The sequence below is a fragment of the Lineus longissimus genome, chromosome 13, assembly GCF_910592395.1.
Source record: "Lineus longissimus chromosome 13, tnLinLong1.2, whole genome shotgun sequence".
Lineage (NCBI taxonomy): Eukaryota > Metazoa > Nemertea > Pilidiophora > Heteronemertea > Lineidae > Lineus > Lineus longissimus.
The window spans coordinates 10,995,288-11,014,704 of record NC_088320.1 but is presented as its reverse complement, the minus strand read 5'-3'; the positions used below and the strand labels follow the sequence as shown (position 1 = coordinate 11,014,704).

The window sequence follows — 19,417 nt, the reverse complement described above, 5'->3', positions numbered from 1 at the left end:
GTGCGATGTAATCTCCAAACTCGATGACACTGACCATGCCCGGGAGTTAATTGGTAACACCGTCTTGTATACTTTAGTGAAGCAAAAGGTTCCACACTCTCTCCTAGTGAAGTATGCAGAGCAGCGCAGTACAAATGCCCAGGATGGTTTGGCTGTATTCACGAAGTGGTTCAACCGGCAAGTTTGCTTGATGTTGGAGATGTCCGAGCTGCGTGCTCCTCGTACCAAGGAAAAAACTGCTGAACAGCCACACAGTAAGAGAAAGTCTGAGAGTAATAAAAGCCATTCTTATGCCGTTTCAGCCACTTACTCTAAGAAGACAACTACTTCCCAGTCGAAGCCTGCCGAACAGAAGGATGACAAGCGCCAGGGAACAGAGTTCGAATGCCCGTTATGCAAGGGCAGTCATCATGTGGTGAGATGCCAGTTGTGGAAGCCAGCCTCCACCGAAGAGCGATGGAAGATAGCGAAGGAAAAAGCCTTATGTTACAAGTGCCTGTGTGGGAAACACATGGCGAAGAATTGCACGAAGGAGCCACGGAAGTGCGAGATAGACGGATGCCAGCGGACCCACCATCGACATCTGCACAAGAAAGAAACCAAGACAGAAGCTGCCAAGAAGAACACACCTGAGCCTGTTGGGTGTTTTGGAATTGCTGGGAATGGTCAGGTACGTCTGAATAAAGTATCATTAAGAGTTTTACCTGTTCTTGTTGCAGATGTTGATGGTCAGATGAGAAGATTGAACGCCTTCCTCGATGATGGGTCCGACTCCTCCTACGTTCGTCGATCCGTCCTGTCTGAGCTGGGGATTTCCAGAATTGAGGACCACACGATCACCATGTCAACTATGACGACGACTGGTACAAAGGTCAAGAGTGGTACAGTGACCCTGTCGGTGGAGAGTTTGAATGGCAACCTAAGGGTAAGACTGGGCTGTAGAATTTTGGATCGCCTATGCGAGGGGGTGCGTCCTCAGAACTGGGGCATGAACAAAAATAGATGGTCTCATTTGGCAGCTATTGACTTCCCGAGGATTGATGGTGCAGAGACTGTAGACATAGTAATAGGATCCGATCATCCCGAGCTGACGATGTCTTTAGAGGAGGTCGCAGGACAGCCAGGAGAGCAAGTAGCACGTCTTACTCCCCTTGGTTGGACTTGCACTGGGATGATAGGGACGTCTTCCCAGGACCAGGATGAGATAGGTGGCTATGCAGCCACTTGTTCAGTTATGTCAGATATTCACTTAGATAGCTGTTTACGTGCGTTATGGAACCAAGATTTGATGACCGATGGTAAAGAGACAGAGTTTACACCCGAAGAGCAGAGGATTATAGATGGTGTTGAAGCTTCAAAGGTGTACCACAGGGAGCAGGGATGTTACGAGGTTTCCATCCCATGGATAGATGGCAGTCCGGAACTTCCATGTAACTACGAGATCGCCCGTCGCCGCCTGGTGTCCTTGGAGAGAACCTTGATGAAGAAACCGAAACTGGCGGAGAAGTACAAAGACGGGATGAAGCAAAACATCGAGAAGGGATACCTGAGAAAGGTGCTAGATGCAGACATTGCTACTGGGTGGTATCTTCCGCACTTTCCGGTGGTTCGGGAGGACAAGGAGACTACGAAGGTGAGGATAGTGTTTGATTCTGCAGCCCAGTATCAAGGAGTCTCCTTGAATGATAAGATGCATGCTGGTCCCAAGCTTCAAAGAGAAATCTTCAACATCTTGGTGAGATTTCGCGTGGGTCAAGTTGGTCTGGCTGGAGACATCAAGGAGATGTTCTCCCAAGTTTTGCTGTCTGAGAGAGATCGCAAATTTCACAGAATCTTATGGAGAGATCTGAATGTCTCATGTGCCGTTGAAGTTTATGAGTCGACCAGACTAACTTTTGGGGATAAAGCGTCTCCTTTTCTTGCCATGCATGTCTTGCAGACTCACGCCAGAGATCACCAGGATGTGTGCCCAGCTGTTGCCTTTGTGTGCCTGTACTGCACATATATGGATGATGCGATTACCTCGATTGATGGGACTTGGGAGGCCAAACAGCTACGGAAAGATTTGCCTGCCATTTTGATTAAGGCCGGATTCTACATTCGGAGATGGTGCAGTAACGTCCTACTGGCATTGGAGGGAGTACCTGCCGAAGATAGAGCTAGTGGACAGTTGGAGGTGAGCGATTCCACTTTACCAAGCATCAAGACGTTGGGGATCAGGTGGGATGCCGAGCCTGACTGTTTTGGGTTTGCTGCCCAGAAGATTGTCGTCCCAGAGGTCGTTACCAAGAGGTCGCTGTTGAGTCGCATTGCTACACTGTTTGATCCCTTACAGTGGTTGGCACCTTTCACCATCCGTGTAAAGATGACGTTACATCAGTCCTGGGTTTTGGGATTGGGCTGGGATGAACCTATGCCTGAGGCCCTGGTGATAGAAGCAACAGAATGGTTCGAGGAGTTACCGAGGATAGAACAGCTAGTCATCCCAAGGCGATACTTTACCCAGCCATCAAATGAGGGAGTTGTTACCATTCACACTTTTTCCGATGCCAGTTCGAAAGCATATGCCGCCGTGAGTTATGCCCGTTATGTCTCAGCTGGCGGAGAGATAGAGCTGTCATTGGTCGCAGCAAAAGCCAGAGTCGCGCCCTTGAGAGCAGTGAGTATTCCGCGACTTGAATTGATGGGAGCCGTGCTAGGCTATAGACTCACGCTGAAGATTACTACCTTGCTGAAGTGTCCCATAGAAAAGGCAACATTTTGGACCGACTCACTAGATGTGGTTCATTGGGTACGGAATCAGTCGAGGCGATTTAAGCCGTTTTTGGCCAATAGTATTGCTGAGTTGCAATCTGAATCTAATCCTCACCAATGGCGTTTTGTTCCAGGCAAAGAGAATCCTGCAGATGTAGCAACGAGAGGGATGTCGGTGGAGGATCTGACCAGTCCGAATGTATGGTTCCAGGGCCCGGAATTCTTACATAAGGAAGAGAGCCAGTGGCCGACGTGTAAGACTCTGATCAACCCTGATCAACCCTACAGACCAAGCTGTAATCGAGTCTTCCAAGTCGTGTGTGCAGACAAATGCCATGGTTGCAGTTTCAACACCAGAACTTCTCGAAAGAATGAACTACACCAAGTACTCCACATGGAATCGATTGGTACGTGTGATGGCTTGGATGATAAGGTTTGTCCACATTGTTAGAGGAGGACCTCAGCAGATGGTGAATCGAAAGGAACCTGACAAGAATGGGTGTGATTCCAGCGAGTTAGATGGGTCTGATCGACAGTATGATGATCACACTTCAAAATGTAAGAATTCCGGTGATAGACAAGCTGATACTGATGAAATTCCGAATGATGCCTTATCACGTGACGAGTACCAAGAATCTGAGCTCGCCATTGTGAGAATGGTACAGCGGGCCTGCCTGTTTGAAGACTACAACGCGTTGCTGGTAGGTAATAGTGCGAGGGTGATGAAGAAAAGCGCATTAAGAAGTCTTAACCCATTCCTAGATGCTGATGGTGTGATGAGAGTGGGAGGTCGTTTGCAGCATGCCGACCTACCATACGATGTTAGACATCCAATCATTCTTCCTAGTTCACATCACATTTCAGTACTGATTGTGAGAAGAGCCCACCTGTATGCTGGGCATTCACGTGGAGTGAATGCTACCCTGGCTGATATAAGACTGCGATTTTGGATCTTGAATGGGCGAGAAGCCGTCAAAAAGGTGGCTTATTGCTGTTACCAGTGTAGAAAGATGAAAGAACAACCAGCAACCCAGATGATGGCTCCGCTACCAGCCTCCAGAGTTATGATGTCTCTCAGGGCCTTCTCCTACTGCGGTGTTGATTTTGCTGGCCCCTTTGTTACTAAGATCACTAGATTCAAATCTGTTAAGAGATACATGTGTTTGTTTACTTGTTTGCAGACTAGAGGTGTTCACTTGGAGATGGCCTACTCGTTGGAGACGGATGGATTCTTGATGGCCTTTTCAAGAATGGTGGCACGCAGAGGGAAACCGATAGAAGTCGTAAGTGATAACGGAGGGTGCTTGGTAAAAGGAGAGAGTACCCTGAGAGAATTCGTGGAGGGCATGGATCGGACGAAGATAGTCGACTCTGTGAGTAATCAGGGCATCCGTTGGAAGTTCAACCCTCCGTATGGCTCCCACCATGGTGGGGTGTTTGAGTCGCTCATTAAGTCTGCCAAGAAAGCCTTGTATTCGATTTTTGGAGAAGCCCGCCTGACTGACGAAGAGTTGCTGACAGGGATTGTCGAAGTAGAAGGTATGCTGAACTCCAGGCCGTTGACGTATGTTAGCTCCGACCCTAAAGATTAAGAAGTGTTGACGCCTAATCATTTCCTGGTGGGACAGTGCGGTGGACAGTTGGCTCCCCAGATCGTGGACGAGACTGACTACAACCCACGACATCGATGGCGCCTAGTCCAAGACATGTTGTACAGGTTCTGGATTAGATGGCAGAAGGAGTATTTGACTCTCCAACAGCAGAGAGGAAAATGGAGAGAAGTCCATTCTGATTTGGCAGTCGATGATGTCGTTGTCCTGCAGGAGCAAGGTTGCCCCCGTTGGAGCTGGCCGATTGGAAAAGTCACTGAAGTAGAGAGAGGTTCTGATGGTCATATAAGAACAGCGACAGTCTTGTCCAGAGGAAAAACGTATCGACGTCCTATCACGCGCCTTGTTCCGTTGATTGCAGCCGATGGTGAGACGACTACCGAAAAAGCAAACGACAAAAAGTAGGTTAAGTTCTGAGGAACTATATATATATTGTGACATGGCTAACTCGGATCTTGTCACGGGGAGGGGTGTTGTGACGATCAGTGATCTTTTGTTATTGCGATCAGCTGACTTCTCCCTTGACCCGGTTTGACCCCGTTATTGTATTATTATTTCCGCGCCAAAAAATTGTTTACCGAGATTTTGCGAGATGTTGGCGAGACTTAGGTAACACCCATGGGCATGTGTGTTCAAGACAGCACTTCGACTCCGTCCGCGATTGAGTGAGGATCGCCGCCGGTTCTGTACTATTCGATAGATGACAACGCCCTGAAGTTCGTAGCGAGATGGTTGAAAATGGTTTGAAGCAGCGTTGAAATGGTGGTAACGTTTTTATGATTGATTCACGCCGTACTGTACTGATAGAATGGAAAATGCCATAATTTTACCGGTGTGAAGCTTTTCACGCTTTACGTACATTTGTATACGGCCGATGCACTGACCGTGTGTATCGTGCTGTGTTTGTAACGTATCACCAGTTTGTGTCTTCCTCTCGCTAATGTATAGCTATCTGTGCATTTAATTGACATGGTTTTTCTATAGTTTGAGAAGGGGTCTAAAGGGGGGTGTATTAATGTTTGAAGGTGCATTCTGGTCTTTGCAGACCAGGTGCTTCGAATAGGCTCGCGTAGATCAGGTCGACCTGAGCAACTTTCCACTCCACTCTTTTAGGCCTATTTTCGATGAATGGGCTAATAGTAATGTTGTTGATTCTCGGTTAGAATGAATCGTTATCGTTTGGTATTTTAGTCCATTGGTGTTATTGGACATACTCGAACCTGTTATATAGACTTTAATAATTATAGACCGTGCGAACGGATTTCTGGAAAACCATTATATAAAAACCCAGTTGTATTTTGGGACTAAAAAGATGTTGTGTTAACCCACGGTTTTAATCTGTGTATGTTGACTTCAGGTGACTGTTTGATAGTTATATAGTTAGAAGCCAGTGGGTGTGATTCCATCACTGTCTCTCCGCTTACGCCAGAAGCCGTGTTGAAGAGTTGGACGAATCCGCCCTGCTGAGATCGAGAAGGACGAGGCCTTGCTGTTGACGTCCCTCCCCGTTTATAGAATACCCGTGGCGGTATAGTATTCTTAATTTACTGGCTAGTTTATTGTTACGACCTGCCGGCTAGTTAGGACTAGTCTGTTGCCATCTGGGCAGAACCGGTTGAGTCGAAGTCATTTATATAGTCCTAGCTAGCGGTCAGGTTGCTTCAGTCAGCCTGAGTCAATGTTACAGACTGTTTGTGTTGTAGCACGTTTTGAGTTGTGAGAAGCATTTTAGTATATATCCCTTAGCGGAAAAAACTTGTATTGATATATTCCCCTTGGTGGGAAGATAATTTGACATATATATAATCTACTACGCCCTTCTACTGACGTTCCGGGCTAGAAGACCGAAGTCTGCAATCAAACACGAGACGGAGGATAGCCTGTTGTAGATGCCGGAGAAGAGACACCGCAATCGTTTGTAAAAAACTAGTACGGAGCCGCTGGCTTTAGGCTGAAGCATTTACAGCTGTAGTGAATTGTAGGTATCTAATGATAGCTTGTACCATATAAATATACAGTCCTCTTCAAAAAGTAATTAACCTCTGGCATAGTTATCTTATGGTCATCTTGTCAATTCGTTGATCGCCAGAACAAGAGGAATATGAACCTTAGGTCAGAAGGTCGAATGAGAACTTACGTAGGCCTACGTAGTGCTTTGGTCGAAGTTAGGCTACACGTACGTACACTGAACCAGACTTTACGTACTTTGTTTAGAGAAGCCATATATATGATGAGTGTACAATTCTTCGCCAATGTCGGTCTTACTATATTCTGTCTCCGTGGATTTGGCAGCATAGGCCCTATCAAAGGACTTCAGCCACACGCCAAGTGATATCGCACTTGAACCAATTAGTAGCAGCAGTAAACAACACCAGCGCTGGCCTAGTTTGTGCCTCTTAAAGTGCCTATAGCATTTTCTGAAATTTTAGGTACAACTGGTTTTTGTCTTTTACATGCATTTTCTCTGAAAAGCTCATGTTTAAGCTCACAACCAAAGTATTTTGCCTTCTCATGATTTAAGAACAGACAATAGCATTCCGACTAAACTTCCTAGATGATCTGACGTCAGCATTCTTTGCATTTTGGCGGGGATTTCTTTCTCCTCCAAGCTTCTGCAAAATGTGAACTGAGATAACGAGCACTTGACTGAGGCCGTCTGCACTACTCTAATGCATGCCACTGCGAAATCCGATATCTTTGCCTCACATGCCGTTGCCAACTCCGAGGAGACAGACTTTAACGATCGACAAAAGCGGGACAAAAAGAACTGTGGATTACCCCGGGTGGATTACCCGGGGTGGACATTATCCATAATGCCTCACGTGCGTCGTCTGTGCTATATCCTCCCCGAAGAGTGCAGGCCCGATGATAACCTGAAGTCAGTGAAGGTGGATAACGGGCACTGTTGATCCAGCACTAGCAGGAGGCGGTGTTTTGAAAATTTCAATAAAATGAAATATATAAGTAGAAACATTTCTTCTCTCATAATTGTTATGCTTCTTACCTTAGAGTAATAACTAGTCTAGTTACTCTACCAAAAAGCATGATAGCATCATAATGTAGAAGCAGAGTCTTTCTACACTCTGATAACAATCATTGATGGTCAGTACATGTATGTAATCAGCTGCCCGTATTAAAGGGAGCCTATCGAGAAGCGCTTATAAAATGGGGAGTTTATAATGGCCCGGTCAATACCTAAGGCGGGAATAAGCTTCCTTTGTTAGATATCAATAGTTGCAAGGTCCCCTAGGTAGTTGCTGATGTGAGCTGTTCATTTGGCTAACATTGCATAACGCATAACATTACTGTTATAGTCAGCTAAACCGATCGACGTTATAACCGACATAGATATATTGTTATACAATGCATGCTGTTATGAAGAAGTACACTGCAATCCTACACGAAGGCAGAACCTAGTAACTCCCATTGCACAACACGGCTTAGAAGGTCACAAAAACAGAGGAAATTCATTGCTTTTTAGCTCAGCTGACAAAGTCAGCGGAGCTAGTAGAATAGCTGTTCAAATGGTGTCCGTCCTGCAATCCATCCATCCATCCATCCATCCATCTAGGGACCCATCTGTGGACAAAATTGGACATTTCTGATTGGGAAGGCCTAGCCACTTCGTTGACGGTGCTAAATTAGGAGTTGCCCAAGGTGAACTCAAAACACGAAAAATCAGCGCGATCCGACCTGTATTAAGAGAATGAGGTCATTTCGCGTTTAGATTTCTTTCCCTTTTTACCTCGGTCCACAGAGTGTTGCAGACAGCAGTATTGTTACACCCTGTATAATTGTAGTCGCATAAATGTTCTTGTGTTTTTTGTCATAATAAACGCACATGGTTTTATACAAGGAAACGAACCGATTTGTTCACGTTATTCCGGAGCAATAAGGGTGGCTTTATAGCCTTAGTGTGGCTTCCCCCACATTAAATGGTGCCGAAACACCGGGATTAATAGGTATACAACGAAGAGGTGTACAATGCAGGCTGCTGTGCAGCGCAGATCGGCCACAAAAGGCTGGGTTACGAGGGCGATCAAAAACCTCGAGAAAGCTCTGAAAGAACGCAAAGACATTGGGCCAGGCGGCGCTGTCGATGACGCGATCTTCGAGGAGGGCCTTTCAGAGTTAGATTTACGGTTGGCTTCGTTCAGGAAGGCACAGAGCGACGTTGAAGCTCATTGTCCGAATGAGGAAGAACTGTTAAATTGTATCGACGAAGCTGGTACATTTTTGGATAGGATCAGTGTGATCCGAATTGAGACTCTCCGTGTCAGGAAAGGTGTCCAGACAGGCAGTGCTGTTGGCGCTGTCAGCAAGACTGACGTGGAGGATAACTGGGACTCACGAAGTCATGATTCCGATAACAGCTACAATGCATCAAAGCTTGTGAGGTTGCCTAAGATTGAACTGCCCAAATTCAAGGGCGACGTTACACAATGGCAGTCCTTCTGGGACAAGTTTAACGCTTTGGTTGACAAGACGGACATTCCTGTAATCAGTAAGTTTACGTATTTGGATTCGCTTTTGGAAGGCGAGGCCAAGGCGGCCATCGCTGGACTTTCAATCACAAATTCACATTACGACGATGCCCGCCAAATACTTGAAGACAGGTACGGGAGACGGGAAAAAATCGCGTTTGCCCACATTCAGGGACTGTTACGAATGAGCACTAGGCCAAACGCTGGGACCAAGTGTCGTGCGGGCCAATTATCAAAATTGTACGACGAAGTGCAGGCCCATGTCCGCAGTTTGGAGGCTTTGGACATTACTGGCGAACAGTATGGGGTGTTTTTGACACCAGTAGTACTCTCTTGCCTCCCAAGCGAGGTACGCTTGGAGTGGGCAAGAGATGGAGAAGGTCATGAAGATGATCTTGACTTTCTTTTGGACTTTCTGAAAACCGATATACGCCGGAGGGACACTGCAGATTCCTTTAAGGAAATTGGAAAGTCAAACACAGAGGAGAAAACGTTTGAAGCTCCTGTAGCAACGATCGCCGCTTTGCAGTTGTCCAGCAAGAACGGGTGCGGACATTGTAAAAAACCATCGCATCCAGCGCACAAGTGCTGGGAAATAACGAGATGTGGTTCTGTTTCTGAGCGAAAGGAGAAAGTACGCAATTCGAAACTTTGCTTCAAATGCTTGGGGAGTCATTTCGCCCGTCAGTGTAACGAAAAATGTTCAAAATGTGGAGCTGGACACCACCATCTGCTGTGTGAAAAACAAGGATCGAGGAATTCAACTTCAAGGCCGAGGAATGCTGCCACTACCGAACGCTCTTCTGGCGCTGAAAATGGAACTTCTAACATTGGCAATGTGTCACAATCTGCGCGCGCTGATAATGTGTCAGGTTCATTCGTGTCGAATTCTAGCGCCAATAATGTGCACGGTCAATTTGTGTCAAATTCTAGTTTGTCAAATTCAACAGGAGATTTGCGCACGATACTTCCATTGGCAACTGTGCGGGTTCGTGGCAGCCAAGGGTATACTGATGCCACCCTACTGTTTGACAGCGGGTCAGATCGTTCGTATGTCTCCAGTTCGCTGGTGAAACGAGTTAAGCCAGAATGGGTATCGTCAGAGCCGATCTGTTTTGCGGCTTTTGGGGGTGGGACTTCGGCCAAGGGTCAACTGCATAACGTCTACAATCTAGAGTTGTCCAATGCTGCAAAAGGTGCAGTACATGTTGAAACCATAAATGCTGTGGAGGTCCCCTTGATTTGTACCCCATTACAAAGGCCCCAGGTTCCTCAAAGCGTGTTAAATTCATTTGGTGAGGGTGTCGAGTTTCATGGTGTTGAGGCAGGGCAACGATCCATTGATATTCTAATAGGGATTGACACCTATTGGGATTTCATGAAACCTGGCCTCAAAAGACACCCAGATGGTCCGGTGGCTCAAGAAACCATCTTTGGGTGGGTTTTATCTGGTTGCTTAAAAAACCCTAAAGTACCCAAGTCATTGACCCCAAACTCGCGTAACCTTTCTCATCAGCTTCTTTGTTTAGATTCTCATTCTCAAGGTGTCACAGACCAGACGGTGAGAAGTTTTTGGGAGCTGGAATCCATTGGGATAATGAAGAAGGAGACCGTGCCTCCGGATCCGGTACATGTAAGGTTTAAAGAATCTATAAGGTTTGTACGGGGTAGGTACGAAGTAGCTCTTCCATGGAGGAGTGATTTTAGGCCGGGCGTGCTGCTAAACAACGAGATGTTGGCTAGGAAGCGCCTAGCCTATTTGTCGCGTAGACTAGACAGGGATCATAACCTCCAGGACCAGTATGATGCTGTCTTTCATAACTATGAAAACCTTGGCATCATTGAGGAAGTAAAAGAGGAGGAAGGCATTGGTCCAGTATTCTACTTACCACACCGTCCTGTAGTCAGGGAGACTAGCCTGAGTTCAAAGGTTAGGCCCGTATTTGATGCCTCAGCAACAGGATACAACCAGGTATCACTCAACGACTGCATGGAAACTGGGCCATCACTGATGCCCAGTCTTATAGAAATTTTGATTAGATTCCGTAGGTGGCAGGTGGCGCTTACTGCTGATGTTTCTAAAGCCTTCCTGCAGATTGGTGTTCGGGAGCAGGACCAGTCAGTGCATAGATTCCTGTGGGATTGTAATGGCACTGTTCGGACGATGAAGTTTCTACGGGTACCCTTTGGTAACAAAAGCAGTCCCTTCTTGCTCAACGCTACCATAAAACACCATCTAGCTACTTACCCTCTTTCTTTGGCTAGAGAAGAGTTGGAGGAGAATCTCTTTGTTGATGATTGGCTCACTGGAGCAGACACAGATGATGACAGCTGTGATCTGTTTGATAATGGATCCCAGATATTTGACAAGGCCGGAATGACATTGGCAAAATGTCATTCTAACAGTCGAGTTTTGGTCGATAAGTTCAGCCAAGACCTTGGATCAAAGCACCTACAGGATGACTCAGTCAAGGTGTTAGGCATGAAATGGTTTGCCTTAGAGGATTGTTTCTCATTTGATGGAGTAGAGACGCCCTCTATTTCTGAGTTGTTTTGTTCAAAGCGTACAGTTCTCAGTTTCACTTCCAGACTTTTCGACCCGCTGGGATTCCTTAGCCCCTTCGTGATGCTTGCCAAAATCCTGTTCCAAGAGGTTTGGACTCTCGGGTTAGGTTGGGATGAGGCCCTTCCTGATGAAATGCGTGATAGGTTTGTATCATGGGTAAGTGGTATTGTGACACTGCAGAGTTGGAGAATTCCACGTTGTTTCTTCCCTGGCACAACTTGGAAGGAAAGTGTAAACAAACTGGAGTTACACGTGTTCAGTGACGCCTCAATGAAGGCCTATGGGGCCAATGTCTATGTGAGACTCCCAGATGGACATGGTGGTTACAAGGTGTCTCTGGTTACTTCAAAGGGTAAAGTATCCCCATTGAAAAGGGTCACCCTGCCTAGACTAGAATTGTTAGGCGCTCTCTTGGCTGCAAGACTGTTGAACTTTGTTGCTAAAGCATTAAAGTTAGATCTTCAGAAGACAGTGTACTACTGTTGGTCAGATTCTACCATTGTTCTTGCCTGGATAAGGACTAATGCATCCAAGTTTAAGGCCTTCGTGGGGAATCGGGTCTCTGAAATACAAGAGCTTACAGACCCCTCTCATTGGTCTCACGTCGAAAGCGCAGATAATCCTGCAGATTTGGTCTCTCGGGGATTGTTAGCCAAGGATTTGATAACTAGCAAGTTATGGCTGGAAGGTCCTTCTTGGCTCTCCAAGGATCTTGTTCTTTCAGATGACAAAGTGAAGCTCCCATTGGAGGCTGGCATACCAGAAGAAATGGTATCGACCTGTTTGGTAGTTGGATCCTCTCCTCCAGATTTTGCCATTCCTGTTGAGAGATGGAGTTCATTCGAGAAGACACTGCGTATCACAGGTTATGTCCTCAGGTTTATTGAAAATCTGAGATTGCATAAAGTAGGTCAATCCAAGGTGGGTCCTCTCTCTGTGGATGAATTGACTGTGGCCAAGGACAAGTTGTTTCAATGTTTGCAACAGCATACTTATGCTCCTGAGTTTGCAGCTTTGGAAAAGGGAGGATGTATTCCAAAGTCCTCAAGCATCGCTCAGTTGTCCCCTTTCTTGAGTGAGGATGGTTATCTCAGGATCCAAGGGAGGCTTCAGTTGTCGAGTCTGTCGTATCTGGAGAAGCATCCTATCATATTGCCCACCCATCATCTTACCAAGATTATGGTTAGGGGTAGACATGTCTTCCTAAAACATGCTGGGGTAGGCTCTCTCTTATCCAATGTCAGGACTTGTTATTGGATTGTTGGGGCCCGAAGATTGGTAAAAGAAGTCAAAAGGGAATGTGTCCCATGTAACCGTCCTGTTGCTCCCCTACCAGCCCTCCGAGTCAAGGAGGCACCTCCATTTACTGTCACAGGTTTGGATTATTTTGGGCCTCTCTACTGTAGTGATCAGCCTGGGAAGAAAAAGTATGTTCTTCTCTGTACTTGTGCAGTAGTGAGAGCATTGCATTTGGAGCTCACCGACTCAATGTCGCTACAAGATTTCTTGCTAGCCATTCGCAAGTTTGCTGCGAGGCGTGGATTGCCATCTGTTATATTCTCAGATAACGCGAAAACTTTCCTTGCTGCTAAGTACAAGCTACGGGAGGTCTACGGTCATCTCTGTCCCAAATGGAGATTCATTGTTGCCCGCTCCCCCTGGTGGGGGGGTTGGTGGGAACGCCTTGTACGCTCTGTAAAATCTGGTCTGAAGAAGTCTGTGGGGAGATCATCTCTCACCAAGTCTGAATTGGAAGCCGATCTCCTGGAAATAGAGGCCTGTGTGAACTCGAGACCGTTGACATTCGTTGGCGACACATTGGAGTCGGCCAACCCACTCACACCATCTCATTTTCTAATTGGCAGGAGTTCCAGTTTCCAACCAGGAAGTTATGACCTGTCTGACACTGAGCCTGTGGTGACTACAGATGATCTGAATGGTAGGGCAGTATTGCAGCAATTGCGTCTCCAGCAATTCTGGTCTGTATGGAGCGCTGAGTATTTGAGAAGCTTGCCTCATGCTGTGATTAAATTCAGGAACAAGGGTAAGTTGGAGGTAGGTTCACTGGTATTGATCAGGGAGGACAACTTGCGTAGATTGCAGTGGCCTATGGCAGTTATTACTGAGTTACACCCTGGTTGTGATGACGTGGTTCGCAGCGTGTCACTTAGGACCGCAAAGGGGGTATTGAGTAGATCTGTTCAAAGACTCCATAGTCTGGAGTTGTGTCAGGAATACTGTCAAACAGCAGCTGGCATCAGTGGACCAGTTGACCAAAGCGAACCCGATGATTTGCCTGAACCGATCGCAATTGATCCGCAACCGACCGCTCCGCAACCAAATGTCGCTAGTGAAGCGCCTGCGCTTGTGCCTAAAGTGTCGCGTTCAGGACGAGTTATAAAACCCGCAGTAAGGCTTGACCTGTAGGTCGCCTTTATCAGACTCTGAGGTAGTGTAGTTTGCCTCTCAAGGACAATAGTTTCTGACTCTTGTGTAGTGACTGGTATTTGTCACTATTTTCCTTTGTTTGAGTTTGAATCATTGTTTGCCCTTTTCCTGTTGTCATGTTGTGTTCATGATATTTGTACTATACATGTAGTCTAAGGTTTACAACCTATTAGTGTAAAACAATTCTGTAGTATTTTGGTGATGTTTATTGGGGGTAAGGTGAATTGTCCTCTCAGACATCAAGTTTCCTGGAAGCAGTGTATTGGCTGTTGGGAGATAAAATTTGGACTACCGTAATAGAGTTGTTAACACTGATGGTCTGTATTCCCGACTTGGTAATTCTTGAAAATTGCACTTAGTTTGCTGAGTTAGTGAGTAAGGTCTTGCCAGTAAGTTGCAATATTTCTTGCAAGAGTTGGTTAAATTTCAGTCTAATTAGGTATTTTGGTGGTTGTGACTATGTCTTTCGCAGTGTGTCGGGACAATCTGTCAGTTTGGACTTTGAGATTACATTAACCATGTTAACCCCTTGGGATTAATTGGAGTTCCTCCAATGGGGGGAGGTAATGTTGCAGACAGCAGTATTGTTACACCCTGTATAATTGTAGTCGCATAAATGTTCTTGTGTTTTTTGTCATAATAAACGCACATGGTTTTATACAAGGAAACGAACCGATTTGTTCACGTTATTCCGGAGCAATAAGGGTGGCTTTATAGCCTTAGTGTGGCTTCCCCCACACAGAGCAAATATTGTTTTCAAATGTGGCTGAATATTTTTTAATATTTTTTCATTTTTTACTTTTAATGGAATTGATATAGTTTTCACCGCCAGTTGGCGCTGCAGGCACATTGACTGAATTTTGGCGATTTCAAATTTGGCGGTGGCTCAACTTTTTGCAAGCAGTGCCGCTGATTGGCCGATCGATAGAAGAGATGCCACCATTTAAAAAGGCTTGTGGTATTCGACTCGATGACTCGACGACGCGATGACTCGATGACGCGATCAAGTTGGAATTTTTTTAAAGAATATCACTGCTTGGACTGTAATTTATACATAGAATCATAAGTGGAGGAAAATAAAAAAGAACCGATCATTACCAACCCCTTTCCAGCTATTTTCACCGTATCTAATCCGACCATTTTTCGTTTCCCACAAGTTCGCATTTTTGATAAAACCATGCGCCATGTTGCTATGCAAGCCACTGGTATCTTACTGTGAATACAGCTAAATACACCTAAATATAGCTGGTTCAGATCAACCTCCTACCCAGGTTCTTTACAAGCAGAAATTCCAATGTTAAAATGACACACGAGTTCCTGGAGACAAGGTTGGCTCTGGATATCCGTTCAGCACGGCAGTCGAACTCCGAGAATTATTTTAAGCGTCAGTTCAGTTTGGGAATTATAAATCCTCTTATGACATCTTTCCCCTAAGGGGATCTCCAACCAGGACATGTCCATATCTGGGGATATGCCCTAGGGGGCATTATTAAATGTCCTATAGGGGCTGATGTCTGGTGGGGGGGGGGAGGGCAGATGTCAAGGGACGGAAGAGGGACTGAGTGACTGAGTCTCAAAAACTGCACATGTGCGAAATTCCGATTGTTGACAGACTACCACAAGACATCTGACATTAACGGTGGCCCATAGAGGACATGCGTTTATTTTCAATATAATAGAAATTTTTTCTTTTTACAATGCGTTTTCTTTTCTCTCGAATTACAACCGCCGTCGGATTTATTTCTCACCGCTGAAAAAATAATTTCCACCGCCGGGTAAAAAATAATAATTCCCACCACCGCGGTGGAAATTAATATCGACCGCAGTGGAAATTAATATCGACCGCGGTGGAAATTAATATCGACCGCGGTGGAAATTAATATCCACTGCGGTGGAAATAATATCCACTGTTTGACCCCTTATATGATCTTCATGATTATCAATAACGAATTAGCTCCCGCGGTGGATATTATTTCCACCGCGCTGGATATTAATTTCCACCGCGGTGGTGGGAATTATTATTTTTTACCCGGCGGTGGAAATTATTTTTTCGGCGGTGAGAAATAAATCCGACGGCGGTTGTAATTCGAGAGAAAAAAAACACATTGTAAAAAAAAAAATTTCTATAAGGGCAGAGACCTGTATTCATCCGCGACCGGAAGTGTGGCACAGTCACATAGAGCTTATCAAAATGTCAAGTTGTGGTAAATACATGGCTGGGATGGACCAAAGTGGAATTAATTCTCAATCTGTGGTTGATTCTAAATCTACAGAGTCAGGCCATCACAGAAATATGCTTTTTGATAATATATTTAAGAAAATGTGGTCTCACAGGTCAGTTTAGAACTTGTACTTTGACAGGGCCATATCAATGCACCAGTGACGTTTTGATGGATATGGTGTACGGAAATCTTTTTTTCTCAGGCAATCGGTGTTGGAATTTTTTTAAACTTTATTATGCTATTGGCAAAGGGTTCTTCTTGACATGTATAAAATTTTGTGCAGATTGATTGGTCCAAGGTGTACTTTTTTTACCAAAACATATGCACAACAATGTACATGTAATGTACACAAGGTTTAATAGAGGACTCTGGCCTAGTAGTCAAAATGGTTGACCAAGTATGAAAAATTTGACACTTGCACGCACATTTTATCTTATTTTCTCTATTCTGCACGTCCTTTCCAGTCCTTTTTCTTGTAGTTGAACCAATATTTATGGCATTATTGTACATATTAACCCTTTTCAGCAGCAATCATGGATTCAGACCTTAAAAGTTAAAATAAACCGGAACAGCGAAGCTGATCTGAAGTCGAATTGTGTAAACTGTATATTATGGACTGGGTATAGTCGTCGTTATGGGGAGACACGGTTTAAACTACCTTGGGACGGGTGCAGCAAAAAGCACAGGGCCCATAGGCTTGCTTATATTGCATATTATGGTGGCCCCTTGCCTTTTGGACTTGATGTCTCTCACAGATGCCACAATGCGCTGTGTGTCAATGTTGACCACTTGAGTTTAGAAGCTAGGGGTATTAACAACCAGAGGAAGACTTGCCTGGCTGAAAAGAAATGCTTTGGGCACTTAGATAAAAAAGACTGCTTGTTTTGAGGTAAATAGTATAATAGTGGGTATAAAGTGAAGCTAGTGATATCTTAAATTGTTTCTGAGCTGGATGAAATTGCTGTGTATTGTCGAAAGTGGTGGTTGTAATCTCTTGCTAGTCTCTTAGCTCTCTCCTTTAATCCACCCTCCTCCTCCCCCCCCTCTAGTTCTAGCCTGTCCTTATGGTAGTCAATGTCTTTAACTACCCCCCTTCTCTTTGCTTGATAGAATGCACGCGTTCGAATTGTCCTTACAACTCGTCGTCTAATCCTAGTTTTCAGCTCGCTTTCCCATTTCTTATAGTACCACTTCCTATTGTCCATTTCTTTCAGACAATTCATTGCTGCTGCTGAAACTCGGGCACCAAGTCTCTTGAGCTTCAGTGGAATGGACTTTCCCCGTGTATTGTTCATGGTGTGGATTGCTGCATGAACACGACTGCGATAGTTTTTAAGGTGAGTCACGTTTTTTGGCGCAATCAAATTCAATTGCCGATTGGCACTCTCACAGGCCTGTGTATTTGTCGCATGACGTATCTTTTTTAGACATGTTTTACTCAACTTCATCTCCAGTATGCTTCTCACAAGAAGCTTGTCAGCATCACTCATGTTGAGGTCCTTGGCTGACAACTCCAAGTTGCTTAGTTTGCATGCACTCCACCAAGAACCTTGGCCATCGCATACGGTTGTTTCGATTGAACACTGGCTGCAGTCACCGTCGAAACAAGCGATCAGATTGTCCACTATTGTGGCTAAGTTTTCACCAATTTGGTCAGTGTCCCCATGATACTTTTTAAACAGGGTATCGAAAATTGTGGATGCACGGATTGCAATATCACTGGAGAGACATTTCTTCGCCTCTGCTGCATCAGGTGCCTTCATACCAACAAACATTCCCTTTGAAAATTGGGCTCTCATGCCTTTACGAAATTGGGCTTGGCCCAAATGATATGTATCCGACATTCTTTCTACTTTTAAGGCCTTCCCAAGAAAGGTGCTGAAAGCATCCTCCATGCCAGCACTACATTTACCGTCACCGTCGGTTGTACAGCAATGAACAAGTAAGTGATTAGCTGCCAACTCTAACCCAACCATATTACCAATGTCATATTCCCTGAGAACTTGATAATCTGGAAGATTCGCCTTGCATCCATCATGTGCTTCATCTGTGCCACACTTTGGTTGGAACCCTCTTCCTAAAAGCCATGCCCCCTTATAACACAGTTTGTCAAGTATACCTACTGCAATGATTTTGTGGGACGGTGTCTCATTTTCACGAACTAATCCCACCGCTTGAGTCGCGGCTTGACCGGGCCTACTTCGTCTGGCAATAGTAAAACTATTATAGACTGTGTCCATTTGAACACTGACACCTGATTGATCACATCTCATTCTTTTCACCTCTTTTAGATAATTCTGTTGTCTCTTCAAGTCATCCTTGTTGAGTTCAACAGTTTCCATCCCAACCCTATTGACATTGTTTTGTAAACTTGATTTTGACATTGGTGGAACATTTGCGATTGACAGTAATGTCCTAGTCTTTGATTGACTACCAATTTCCTGAGAAGCCAGTGCCAATGCAACATTTATTTCAGCCTGCTTTGCACCACGACCTTGCTTCTCTATTTCATTATAAAGTTTAAAATAATGCTTCCCACAAGCAAAATTACAATTTGCACACCTCAGTGCCCAGCGAGCACTAGCACCCTTCTTGATGTCATGTTCTATCTCAAACTTTGGAATGTCACAATGACCAATAAAGTTGAAATGGAGCTCTGAACACCCATTCAGCATTTCAAGAATTTTAAATTTGCTGGCAACAATATTAGTATCTTCAGTTGGTATAACATACGTATTGTCCTTTGCAGCATCCTGTCCCCGGCGAAGTATCTTCAGTGGGCTGACTGTGTTCTCGACCGTCGGTGCATAGATTATGCCATCCGAACGCTCACGCACAACATTGTCATAATCATCATTACTGAAACGCGACCAGCTACCATTGGTTTTCTCTGGAGGCATTGTCCTGCTGTAGGGCGAGTGGTAAGAGTGACCAACTTGAAATCCACGGCTTGGCTTTTTGCTTAGCTTAGGCATCTTGAGTTGAAGTTTACTCTGTGGAGTCCACATGTAAAGTGACCCCCAGAGCATACCTAGTTGACACTTGAGGATATTGGGATGGTTCATCATCATTGTGCTTCTCTGAATTGATGAGCTGCTAAGATAAACAAATACCTTAGCCATAACAGAAGTCATATCCTAATGAAAAACAAACATGTGATACACATGTGTCCTTTGATCTTTCAAGTTGAGAATGTGAGTAAATGAGGTTTCTCGGGGTCAAAGGGGTTCACTTTGAATTGGCCACACAAGCTCTTTGCTGGTCATATGAAGTTTAAACTTGATAGGTAGGCAAGTGTGAATCTGAAGTAATCTGGAATTGTGACTTTTTGAA

The 19,417-nt window shown here is 45.1% G+C and overlaps 2 protein-coding genes and 1 long non-coding RNA gene across 3 annotated transcripts; all 3 read left to right on the top strand.

Moving 5' to 3' along the window:
- The first annotated feature begins 3,221 nt into the window (after window positions 1-3,221).
- LOC135497667 (uncharacterized) lies at window positions 3,222-4,346 on the top strand. Its single transcript, XM_064787499.1, has one exon. The coding sequence runs from the start codon at window positions 3,222-3,224 to the stop codon at window positions 4,344-4,346; it is 1,125 nt and encodes a 374-aa protein (XP_064643569.1).
- A 4,002-nt stretch (window positions 4,347-8,348) lies between these two features.
- On the top strand, window positions 8,349-13,539 carry LOC135497666 (uncharacterized). The gene is made up of 2 exons (XM_064787498.1): window positions 8,349-12,335; window positions 13,280-13,539. The coding sequence occupies exons 1-2, from the start codon at window positions 8,349-8,351 to the stop codon at window positions 13,307-13,309; spliced, it is 4,017 nt and encodes a 1,338-aa protein (XP_064643568.1). The 3' UTR covers window positions 13,310-13,539.
- A 3,739-nt stretch (window positions 13,540-17,278) lies between these two features.
- On the top strand, window positions 17,279-19,213 carry LOC135498193 (uncharacterized). Its single transcript, XR_010449018.1, has 3 exons — window positions 17,279-17,421; window positions 17,945-18,026; window positions 18,834-19,213. It is a non-coding gene; the product is annotated as an uncharacterized LOC135498193 (long non-coding RNA).
- The last annotated feature ends 204 nt before the right edge of the window (window positions 19,214-19,417 follow it).